An 11,933-nucleotide genomic window follows, 5' to 3' on the forward strand; every position below is an offset into this window, starting at 1 on the left:
CAATATTTCTGTTTGATAGGCAAAGTTTATTGTTGAATTTAATGCTGTATCCCGGTGACCCCAAATGAAATACGGGAAGGAATAAGCTTGGCAAAGCTATTGCTTATTTTTATATACTGAGTAATAAAGCTGCTTCTGTAAAATGATGCACTGAGAAGCTTTATTGGGACCAAATTAATAGCAGTTTAGTGCAAAAATCAGAACACTTAGCTTGTATTTTCAATGTAATTTTTCGTTAGGAACATCCTCTCATCAATACAGCCCTATTAAAGGAACAAGAGTCACCATTTAGAGGAAACACAGACAGTTTACCTGTTTGCTGCAAGGGCAGCTTTCTGTCTCATTTGCTCTGGTTCAGAGTTCTCACACAGCAAGGCACGAATTACACTTCATTTCTAACAGAAGCGGTTGCATTCAGCAGTGATGCAGGCTTCCCCTCCTGCGCACCTGGCAGAGCACCCAAGTGAAGTGCTTCTACCTCAGACATAAGAAAGGAGCAAACCAAAGATCTTTAAATGACCTGGTTTCACCAGGAAAGGGTCATTATAGCTGTGCACTCCCTCAAAACAGCTCTAATAAATCACAGTAATACAGTTCCAGATTTAAAAAGAAACAGAACCAAGCACAGGACAGTACAATCGTCTTTCCATGTCTGACATTAAATAACACAAATTATGGCAGATATTGGCAGGTTTCTCTCCGCTTGCAAATTAAGTGTGGACAAATGGCTGCGGGCATGTATTTAAATTTCTGTCCCTGAACGGATCTGCTTGCATATGGATATTTAGGGTCAAGTCAAAAAACTCTTCAAGGCAACAGAAAACTAGTAGTTTCAGTGAGCTTTGGAAACAGACCTTCTCATGAGCAAGATAAATATCCATTCCTGTGAACAGCAGCATGTTGACATACCCCAGGCTGACAGCCTCTTATTAAATTAACCATCATATATATTCTCAGCCCGACAGCATCCTGTCCATTTACCCTAACGCCTTAACCAACTGAGTTAAATAAGCAGATAATAAAGCATCTTATTCATAAAAATATAAGAATGTTTGGGGCCCACCAAAGGTTTCAGTGATGGGTTTGTGACATTACCTAAAGAACCATGGCCATTTTAGATCCCACTTGGACCACTTTCTCCTTGGACACATGACAAGCAATGGCTCTCACCATGTGTTGCTAAAATGGAGACTGTTAAGGACAGCAGTGTAATTTCTCACCCTAAATAAGATAAAAGACACAGATAACAATCTATTAAAGAGAAGCCTGGGATCCAAGCAAGGTGCAGTACTCTTCTGTCCCCAACTCACCCCCACCAAACAAAGTTATGAGGATAAAAGGGAACAAACGGATGAGGAAAAATTAGAAAGGACATTAAATTAAGCAGAATGATGCTTTGGCTTCATAGTACTAGAGGATTTAGAAATATCATTGACAAGCAATCAAATTAATACTACCTTTCGAGCACTCTACTTAGCAAGGCTACTTTCCAGACATCTCCTGTATTCCTCTACAACTCCATCTATGGGTGTTTTATGTCATTTATGCTGCTCTGTAGTCATATCAGCCAGATAATTATCTGCAGTTTTATAAGCTATTGTGGATTATGAACCAAGTCAGTGCTACTTTTGATGCCCTCACATTAGTCCCTTGTCATTGTAAGAAACTATTAGTGTTCTAGAAATGAGCATCTTTTTTTCCCCTCCCCCCCCCTTTTTTTTCCAACACTTAGCAATTATGCAGTTGTAAGACATTGGGCTGGAGCTGCTCTTTGCCTACTCCACTGTACTCCCTGTTACAGTCAAACTGATACAGACTTTAACATTTTTTGTCTCTATCAGCAAGTATTCTTTAAGCACTGCCACAGCGCTGCATACACATGCAGTACAGCTTCAGGAAGAAAATAATATCTCTACATTTTCTTCCCCGTACTAAAGTAAATCAAGAAAAGTTCCTTCATTTCAAAAGACTCATTTAACGTATCGACACACTGATTAAAAGCCCAAGAAAGCAAATAAATCTTAAAGAACCACTTCTTCCCATCACAGACCGTGTGACCCAGCAAACTAAGCTCTCTGGGATCTGAAAACACCACTCCAAAAGGATGAATGTTGAAACATCTCTTAGGGTCAGTCTTAATTTCTGAGCAGTATTTAGGGTAACGGCCTATTTCCCAGTCATTACTGACACAAAACTCCAAGAAAAGAACATAATACACACTAGGTTAGAGACAAGCCAAGCATTTCACTTAAAGAGTATGACTACATTTATTCACTTAAAGAATATGACTACATGACTACTGAGAAGAATTCAGCTTCTTCCAAGTGTTGTAAGACCAACAATCATTCAGTTATTGCCAGCTAACGTGCCGTTTACAACTAATCATAGCTTCATAGAATCATAGAAGGGTTTGTGTTGAAGGGACCCCAAGCCCATCCAGTTCCACCCCCTGCCATAGGCAGGGACACCTCCCACTGGATCCCGTTGCTCCAAGCCCCATCCAACCTGGCCTTGAACACCTCCAGGGATGGAGCAGCCACAACTGCTCTGGGCAGCCTGGGCCAGAGCCTCCCCACCCTCACAGCAAAACATTTCTCCCTAAGATCTCATCTCAATATCCCCTCTTTCATCTTAAAACTGTTCCCTTTGTCCTATCCCTGCATTCCCTGGTCAAAAGCCCTTCCATGCTGCTCAGTTCCTATAATGAAACAAACTACTAAACTTGTGGGGTTTTACTGTGAAAAAAATCAATTTCAGGGAAATCCATGAGATCTTGAAGAAAAGCATTAGTTCTATGTTGACTCTTTATAAAATGAAAGCGAAGAACCAATCTGGGGACAAACATGACCTGCTGGATTTCACCATGGCTTTCATAAAAAGCTATCACAGTCCATATTAAATCATTAGCGAGACACAACGCTGCCTGTTAGTTTTAAAATGCAGAGAACGAAGCTCATTGCAGAAGCAAAAGAGGACCAATAATATAATTACGAGCGGGTGCCTGTGCAGCCTGAGCCAACGCTGCTGTTTGACATTGCAAGGCTATGCCTTCTCCCCGGAGCCCCGCTGGAGACAGGGTTCACTCTAATTGGTTCCAAAGCACATCCCACCACCAACAACCGTCCTCCGGCCCAGGAATGGTAATTTCCACACGCCGGTAAATAGTGCTTGCAAACAATACAAACATGGTAATAAGAGGCTAGGTGGGTAATTAACGTGGTTACAAAGCAGCTCATTTGCATTTTTATTTAAAACTGCCTTCTTTAAAAAGCAGCTCAGATTTCTTTTTGCAAAAGGAGCCTTGGTTAAGGAATAGAGCAGTAATTACTCTCTTTAGGGGTTCTTTTATACATCCTTTAGGGAATTAGAATGAAAAGATAAGCAGAATTATAAAGGGAATCATGTAAAATATGAAATGCACTATAAACACTTAGTACTGTATTTACCATAAACTAAGCTTGTCTTCTTCATTAATGGAATATATTACAAGCTTATGGTACAATCAGATCAATTGGGAAGATGGTTAAAAAACCCCACATAACTAGGCACTTTAATTTCCCCTCTCTTCTCCCAGAACCGGCAACCAGCAATGCAGTGACAGCAGAACTGCAGGTAGGTAACAACACACCTGCCTGGACTATCGTAAATAAGTTCTCAACGTCACCAACACTAAGTAGGTTTAGGAAACATATTGTGAGAGAGAAAGGTGCCGAAGAAGATCAAACCACATTATACTCAGATATAAAAAGCATCAGGGAAAATCAAACTCCCCTGCACACTGGAAGCTGAACTCAAATCAACGTAAAAATCTACCATTTCTTCTAAAGATTTTTCAGGTTTTCCTTTCTGTTTGGGGAGGTATCTTATTTTATTTTTTTTTTTCCCAAAAAGCTCATGCTGCATTTAAGCGCTATTATCGCAAAGCTTTATGTGCAGTAGGGATTGTGTGACTCCTATTTCCAGATTAAGAACAGCCTGGTTGTGCTAAAGAAACCAATCACCCAAAAGATCACCTCAACGTTTCTATGTATAAAATTCTGCTGACTGGAGGAAAAAATTAAGTAATGGTAAAATCCCGTGACTTCTTTCAAAATTACATTTTCGAGTTTTTTATATATACATGTGTAGCAGATGTTGGAAGGTGAACCGAATTACAGAGCAGAAGTAATTTAGGCAACTCAAAAGACAACTTCATCTTTATTGGAGGAAATCACAGCAAATTCACTAACCACATCAAAATCTGTGCAGCCTCAGAGCTGTGAGAGCACTCTGCTGGTTTCTATCAGCTGCCTACAGCATCACAACTACAGGCACCAAATTCCAATCCAGCCTAGAAATCCAAAACTAAAGACAGAAGAGGGGGTAAACTGTACGCTCTCAGACCACTTACGCACCACTTTATGCAAGCATATTTTCAGAGACAAGAAAGCTCTTGGACAAAGTACAAAACCAAAGGAGATAAACCAGAACATCGCAAAAAAACCCAAATCATTTTAACCGTTTTTCGGTTGGTTTATTTATTTGGTTCGGGGTGCTTGTTTTTTCTCTTTTCAAAAATTAAACCCACTCCAGTTCTACTCCTTCCTGGTTAATAAACTCTGCCCCACCTGAAGGACAGACTATCTGTAGACTAAACCACATGCACTATCATGACAACAAGCTTGCAACCAGCAGGTCAGCAGGGCCTTCTGGAATTCCAGTCTCTGAAAATGAGTGCCCGGAGTCTGTTTTTTTCTAAACAGTCCTCACGTGTTTCTGGCAGTAAGAATCCCTTTCTTTCTCTAGCACTTTGGCTTGTCCTAGGGATGGGTGAAACAGGCTGTACCGACTGCAGAAGCTCCTACATGATTTCATGAGGCTACAGTGAATGGGAAGACACATAGAGCTTACAAACATCACCCTACTTGAAGGCTACCATGGCCTTTCGCCTAGTACTGACATAAAAACCATCCTCACTTGTCCACTCTCACCAAGCACCATCATCTCTCCTAGCTATTCATATAAAGCTCTTTTGTTCCCCCAGCCCTTTCCTTCACCAGCATCCAATATTTCATTAGCCGTGGAAATCTTTCTGCTTATCTATGTTTGTTTGTAAAGGAATCCCCTGCTTATATCAACATGCCTCATCATATGGATTTGCCTCCAATCTGAGAAAAAGATGAAGGAAAACAAGTTTTCCTGCCTTTTACAGAGTAGTTCCTTTGTTCATATCACCAGACCTTTCTAAATATTATTTCCCACCCATGTAAAAACTCCAGAGTGCTAAAATATTTCAAATTCTCTTCCACCTTGCTGGGCATCTAAGCCCTGTGCTGCATCTAGTACTTAGGTTATCACCATTGAAAAATATTCTCTAATAAAGACAGGTCAACAACGTAAACCAGAATTTAACTATGAAATAAAAAACAAAGTGTTTATTTAATAAATGAGGATTAAAGAGATAAGAATTGAGTGCCAAGAACACCAAGCACTCAGTTCTCTGCTTACACTGAAAGTCACTGTGACCATGCAGGGCAGCGAGCAGAGAGTATCATGAAGAATAAATCTCTGCAGAGTCCAGCACTGAAATGCCTTTGGCAAGGTCCTGAGCCATTTCTAACATGCATCTTGCCTGTAAATTCTCACATACAAAGTATCAATCTTTGCTTTATGTAACCAAAATTCCCTATTTCACCGAGTGCAGTACAGCAAAGACCAAAAACTGACTTCCTAATAGCTGTAGTGCTTTTAAAGTAGATAAAAGCTAAAATACAGCCACATTTTCAAGTATTTTCCTTTCAACCCACTTTCACATTTAGCATTCACTTCATTATGAATCCCTGTCACCTTTTTCACAGACCATATTGAGACATAAAATATATATCACATTAATTAAAAAAAATTAATTTATCCCTATTTACTAGAAACATAAGCCATATGAGGTCCTAAACACTTAGAAAAGGCCCAGCAAATCCTTTAACACCTCCTGTACTCCCTCACGCTGACCAGCAATTACTTTAAAATATCAGTGTATTTAGCTAAGTAATAAAACTCTTTCTAGCACAGTAACAGCGCAGACTTAACGACAGAGGACGATGCAGGTCTGATACTGCTTAGCTGTAGCCAGCACATCCTCCCTCTAACTAAAGGATATCAGTATTCAGAAGGATGCCCAGCCTGGAAAGTCAGGGGCTTAACACATCTGCTATATAATTCAGACTCTGTTTTACAGTGGTTTCATTACTAACCATAAAAACTGTAACAGTGGAACTGTATAAACAAACCGAACAGTGTTTTTACTGTAAAACATGAATGTAATATAAATATTTGCCTTTCTCTTTTCTCAGCATCAGTAATGAGAGGCAATTCATGCCATATGTTTATAGTGTAGAAAAAAAACAGATCTCAACAATTCATCCATGTAAATGATGCTTAAACTGTTCAATGTTTTTAACTTTGGGGGGGGAGGGAGGGCTTTTTTAAGCACAAATGTCCTTGCAAATGATTAAAAAGCATTGCTCTCTCCGTGGCTACAGTCGCCGATTTGCAGCTGGTTTTAGAGATGAATCTGGCAGAGAAACTTGAAGATGGCAGATTTCTTACAGATAACGAGATCAATAGCTCTGACCAGCTAAGACACATCCATGTGGATAGTTACTGTTCTAATATAAGAGCCAGAAAACTGAAAAACTGCCATCTCAGAATGTGTCGGACGACTTCAAAATACAAAAGCAACTGCTTTCCAGCCCCTCACATTAACAGAGTGCATTAGCAGACTACATTACATTGATTTTTTTTCTTAGTGTCTTTTCTTAGTGTTTGAGCTACTACTGCTTAAAAATTATGTCTACCATAACTTAACAATTCTCCGTCCAGCTGTATTTGGACACTAACTCTGGGGCACACACCACCCTCTCCAGGTGTCCTAGCTGAGCACAGGTCCTTACTGAATTTTTGACCATCATAGGCAAAGTCTGGTCATACTTGGCCGAAACAGCCTCACATGGCACCAGAGAAGATTTAGGTTGGATATCAGAAAAAAATGTATTTACTGACAAGAGCGGTAAAGCTCAGAGGCTGCCTGGGGCACTGGTAGAGTCTCCATCGCTGAAGGGGTTCAAAAATCATGTGGCTGTGGCACTTGGGGACATAGTTTAGTAGGCATGGAGGGGCTGGGCCAATAGTTTGACTGGATAAACTTTTTTGACTGGACAAGGTCTTTTCCAGCCTTTATTCTATGATTCTTCTTTCAGACTGTTCTCAGTCAGCTGTCACAGGCATCAGCACTGGGTAAGGCACTACAAATTCTCACTAGTAACATCAGGTCCATCGTAATTACAGTTAGTTAAAAATTCCTTCACTTCAGAAAGACCTGGATGACACCCTTAAAAAGAAAACAGAGCATTATACTGAACAGTGGCAATAAAGCTTCCATTAGAGTGTCCACGGCTGCGAGAGAAGTTGACGCAGAATTTCTTTTATTGCATTACCAGTTCGTGTAATAAAAGCTACTGCCTCTTCCTGCCAAGGCGCTTTCCCCACAGCAAGGTTCAGATAACTACTTTTATCCTGATTCTTCAGCATAGTCACTATTCAGAGCACCAGAAGATGAAATACGTCCATGCATTGCAAGCTTTTACAGCTGTGTATTACACTGAGATGGCATGTGAGCCAACAATATAGATTTGGAACATCATGCTTTGGAACAACACAATTCTTTATTACAACAACACAACACAGAAATGCATGTGCTCTACCAATATGAAATTCTGAAATATCTTCTCTTTTGAAGAGATTACTTTTTAAAACTCCTTAATTCTGTACTAACAGGCTGTATCTTCACTCAGTATTTACTACTTCTCCAAAGCCACGTTTTATACATTCATTTTTTTCCATAAATGAAAATCTGCCACTAATCACGATGCGACATCCTCCCTGAATCATGCATGTCAGTTAATTCCAAGAACAATTCATTGTGCTGGTGCTGATGCAATCTTACACAGTCTTGACATGGAAATTGTGTATTAATAGCCTCATTTACAGAAAAAGCTCACAAAAGTACCATCTAATAGATAGAAAAGGAAATTCTATCTCCTGTACCAAGATTAGCATCCAGCAGTATCACGAGATTAAGCCAGAAGAGTATTCCACGCACACACACAAAGAATCATAACCCAGGGAACCAAGAAATCAAACCAGTGGGAACCAACGCTACATGGGAAAACAGTCCCGCTTCCCTGAAGAGGAAACACTCATAGTCAACACATGAACACGGTTGCCCATGTAAACATCTGCAGTTCACTTCTTGTCTTTCTGCACTTTACAAGATTAAAATTGGAACACAAAGACTCATTGAACAGGTTTTAATTTCATTTAGTTACTTAGCAAAAATATAAACCAGTTCTTAAGTGGAGAATACGTTGGGGGAAAGGAACACAGCAAGGAGTCACATCTATCGTGTTGGTTTTCTTCTTTGGTCAGATCTCTACCTCATACAAGTCTACATATAAGGAAACCCAAGTTTTTACAATTTAATCTAATCTTTGATGTAGCTGTAGGCTTAACACTGAAGAATAATTCCAAAAGAAACATTGTATTTTTATGAAATATTAAACTTACAATTTATCTTCTAATACCTACTCCAAAGACTCTTTGACAGTAATAAATAAATGAGAGCTTCTTGGCAAGAAAAGCTGTTATTTATGAAATACTTTATTCATTCATATTCTTAAGTATTTTCTTGAGAATACTGCTAACATCTGGTTCCACACAATCTTATCCAAACATTCTGCTCATACTCAATTAGAAAATTCTATCAATAATAATGTAAAATAAATTACCTAGCTCTCTTCTTGGAGCATAGATTTCAACGTTCGTCAGAGCAACTGTGTGTACAAACAGCACTGGAGTGTTTTTCATTAAGCCTTAAAGTCAATTAAGCTACGAATTGGAACGATCATTCCTCGTTTGCAAAGTATTGATATTTTTTTCATGGCTGCTTTCAGGCCTTTTCACTCCTCAAGGAGAGATTTATGTTTGACAATTTCTTTCTGATTAAAATGAATCATAACTCTAGAATTCCAATTTCCTCTTTTCTGAGCAAGAAATTATCAAACAGTTTTAAATTGATATTGAATGTCATCGTGCATGAACAACACTCATTTTTGAGATATCAAATATAAAGCTGTACTCATCTCCCTTTATCTATGGCTTTTACATCCTTTCTCTCTACATATACACATGGATGTACATAAAACATTAGATCGTACCAATATAAACAATATCTCTCCTTAAGAATTATACGTGACAGCCTAGCCAGACCAGTCACAACGCTCTACAGGAGGCAATTACCCTCTGTTTGCAACATTAGCTAAATTCTGCTGTATTTTAGAAAGAAAATAACTGGAATACTGCAGCTTGCAAACAAACGTCACTTATCTAAAGTAATTTGCAAGTTTATGCAGGTAATCCCTACTCCAATGGCTCAAACTCTATAAAGCAGCTCTTTAGACATAAATTGGTAAAAACAAAGCTTGCTAGATTTGTACCCAACAGGCAATAAAGATCTGTCTGAATTTGTTTTTTAAACATAATGGCAGCTAATCTGAAAAATTTTATTTTCTCCTAGTATTCCTCCTCTAAATCATAATGATTATTTTTTTTTCAAACCATTTAGCTGTGCCATTTTCTCTTTATAAACTACTTCCAGCTTTCACTAAAAGCACATTGAAACTGGGTTTTTCTTTTGCCTAACAACTGACTTCAAAGTACAAGAGGCTCAAAGAAGAGGTGTATTTCCACAGACACTAATTCCATGGCATTCCAGACACGGATCTCAGAGAGACTCCTAAGGGAATAAGCTGTATGATTTTCCAAAGTAGTGTTACATCGGCTGGGCAAAGCTCAGATGGAGAGCAGCCTTGAAGAGAAGGACTTGGGGAGCTGGTGGGCGACCAGGAGGCTCTGTTAGGCTGCATTCTGAACATCTACAGGTTTTCACGAACTGTTTCCAAACTGAAAAGCAAACCAATGTCATCTTGACAATTTTGCTTTCCTTAAGAACGAGGGAGACAAAACACTGCAGATGCTTTGAAGTCCAGTACAGCAGGAAAGCTGCAGCTTCCTGTCGGGCTTCATCCGAACCACAAGCAAAATTTGTTGGCATCTTTCTTAAACTCTTTTAGAATTTTCAACTAAGAACTTCCTGCTCTGTAGTGACACCTATAAGCTAAAAATTAATATCTGACGTCAATATTTTAATATTAGTATCAATCAATCAAATTAATCTTTGTCACTTTGTTTTCAGTAACTGACTTTGGGGCAGGTTTTTCTGTTTGTTTTCCTCAAGACTGCTTACAATTTGATGTAAATTTTAAGCATCTTGTAATTCATCAACTAATTCTCTCCTGGTTACACACTCCAAGTAATTAAAGTTCAGTAATAACTTATTCTTTCTGCTCCAGCACCTGCATTTCATTTGTTTATTTTCCCAGAGTCATAAATCTGAGGCACTGTCAAAGTGCCATAATATTAGTGCAATAATCAAAGTTAATTAGTCCCTCTCAATAAACAACAACAAAGCCATTACAGAGACACACTGAAGGTTTTCCAGCTACCCAGCTTACAGATGAGATTCTTTTCTGAACAATTAGAATTTCAAAACTGTTAGTAAATAAACAGAGTTTCTGAAGTCATTTGACCTTCAGCTATCTTCATTCAATTAACAATTCATTAACTTTTGAGGAGATAATACAGGTATCAAGGCAAGTACTCCTGAACTCCCACTGCCTTCCAAGTGCTCAGAGATGCACTCAGCATTAAGGACAACGGGATGTTTTTAAGATAAAAGTTACTCAGTACTGTCGGATTTTAGTGACATCCAAAGCTGTATCCAGCTGGACTGAGGCTACCAAACTCAAAAGACACAACACTGCACCAAAGCCAGTTCTGTTGAAAGAGAATGGAAGGATAAACCTTTAAGCAACACATGCTATGCTTGCCCCTGCTGGAATTCTCTTGGAATTCCACTCTACTGATATAAAAAACAAGAAGAGAGTTTTAATGTGAAGTATTGAAGGCAGAAAGGAAGGTATTTTTCCCTTCCAATCCTTTACTTTAAACTGTTAATATCACCTGGGTAAAAGAAAAAAAACAAAATCCAAAGCCTGTTTCTTGAAGAAACCTGTGCTATAACGATATTATAAGTAGCACTTATTCAGAAATGGTTACTTGTAAATACGCACTGTTTGGTTTGCACTAATAAATACTGTAATTATCTGCAGACTAATTCTGTGTAAATATTAATACTACTGAGTACTCTCTTCCACCTTGTGGGAAAAGCCGAGATATATCTGGAGCTTGGGAAATAAAGCTAAACTACTCATCACCAATTTTAGCAGAAAAGAAAGAAAATTCCAAGAATCTGACCGTGCAGTTAATGATACAAGTACAGGGTACAAGAACTGCAGCAACAGATTATCTCCTGGAAGTCAGCACTAACAGAGAGCTCAGAAAGAAACAGCTTGCAATCCTTACCAGCAAGTAAATGATTATGGGAGGAATAACTTTAGATCACTGAATAAATTTTAAATTTAAGGGTCTTAGAGGAGAAAAAGAGAGAGAGAGAGTTAGGTGTCCAAGAGAAACAAGGGAACACACAGGACTGAGGAGCTTGGATTTGCATGGAAAAAATGGAAGAAAAAATTAAAGGAAGAGGGAAGAAAAGGGAAGGAAAAAAAATTCTTGAGACAGACCGCCCCACAACAGTGCTGTTGGGCTGATGGGCCAAGAAAGAAAGGGAGAAAACATCCTTGGGTTTGAAAAGCATTAAGAATGATTCTCTGAAATCTCTCATGATATAAAAACTATGGGTGAAATAGTGGCTCTCTCTACCATCCAAGTGTGTTCATCCCCTTCAGCTAGTTCCACACTTCGGTTCTGGAATGCCCCATTCC

The 11,933-nt window shown here is 38.9% G+C and overlaps 1 protein-coding gene across 18 annotated transcripts in view; it reads right to left on the minus strand.

The window, feature by feature from the left end:
- WWOX (WW domain containing oxidoreductase) overlaps positions 1-11,933 on the minus strand; it is a 547,784-nt gene that overhangs the window by 507,140 nt on the left and 28,711 nt on the right. Inside the window, exon 6 of one of the 18 annotated variants that reach the window (XM_054078625.1) lies at positions 8,748-9,993. The exons of the other annotated variants lie outside the window; for them this stretch is intronic. Within the exon in view, the coding sequence (XP_053934600.1) occupies positions 9,976-9,993 (18 nt within the window). The 3' untranslated portion in view covers positions 8,748-9,975. Of the gene's footprint in view, positions 1-8,747; positions 9,994-11,933 lie in introns of those variants that run through there. 18 annotated transcript variants of the gene reach the window in all.

Source organism: Cuculus canorus, chromosome 13 (genome assembly GCF_017976375.1).
Source record: "Cuculus canorus isolate bCucCan1 chromosome 13, bCucCan1.pri, whole genome shotgun sequence".
NCBI classification, from domain to species: domain Eukaryota; kingdom Metazoa; phylum Chordata; class Aves; order Cuculiformes; family Cuculidae; genus Cuculus; species Cuculus canorus.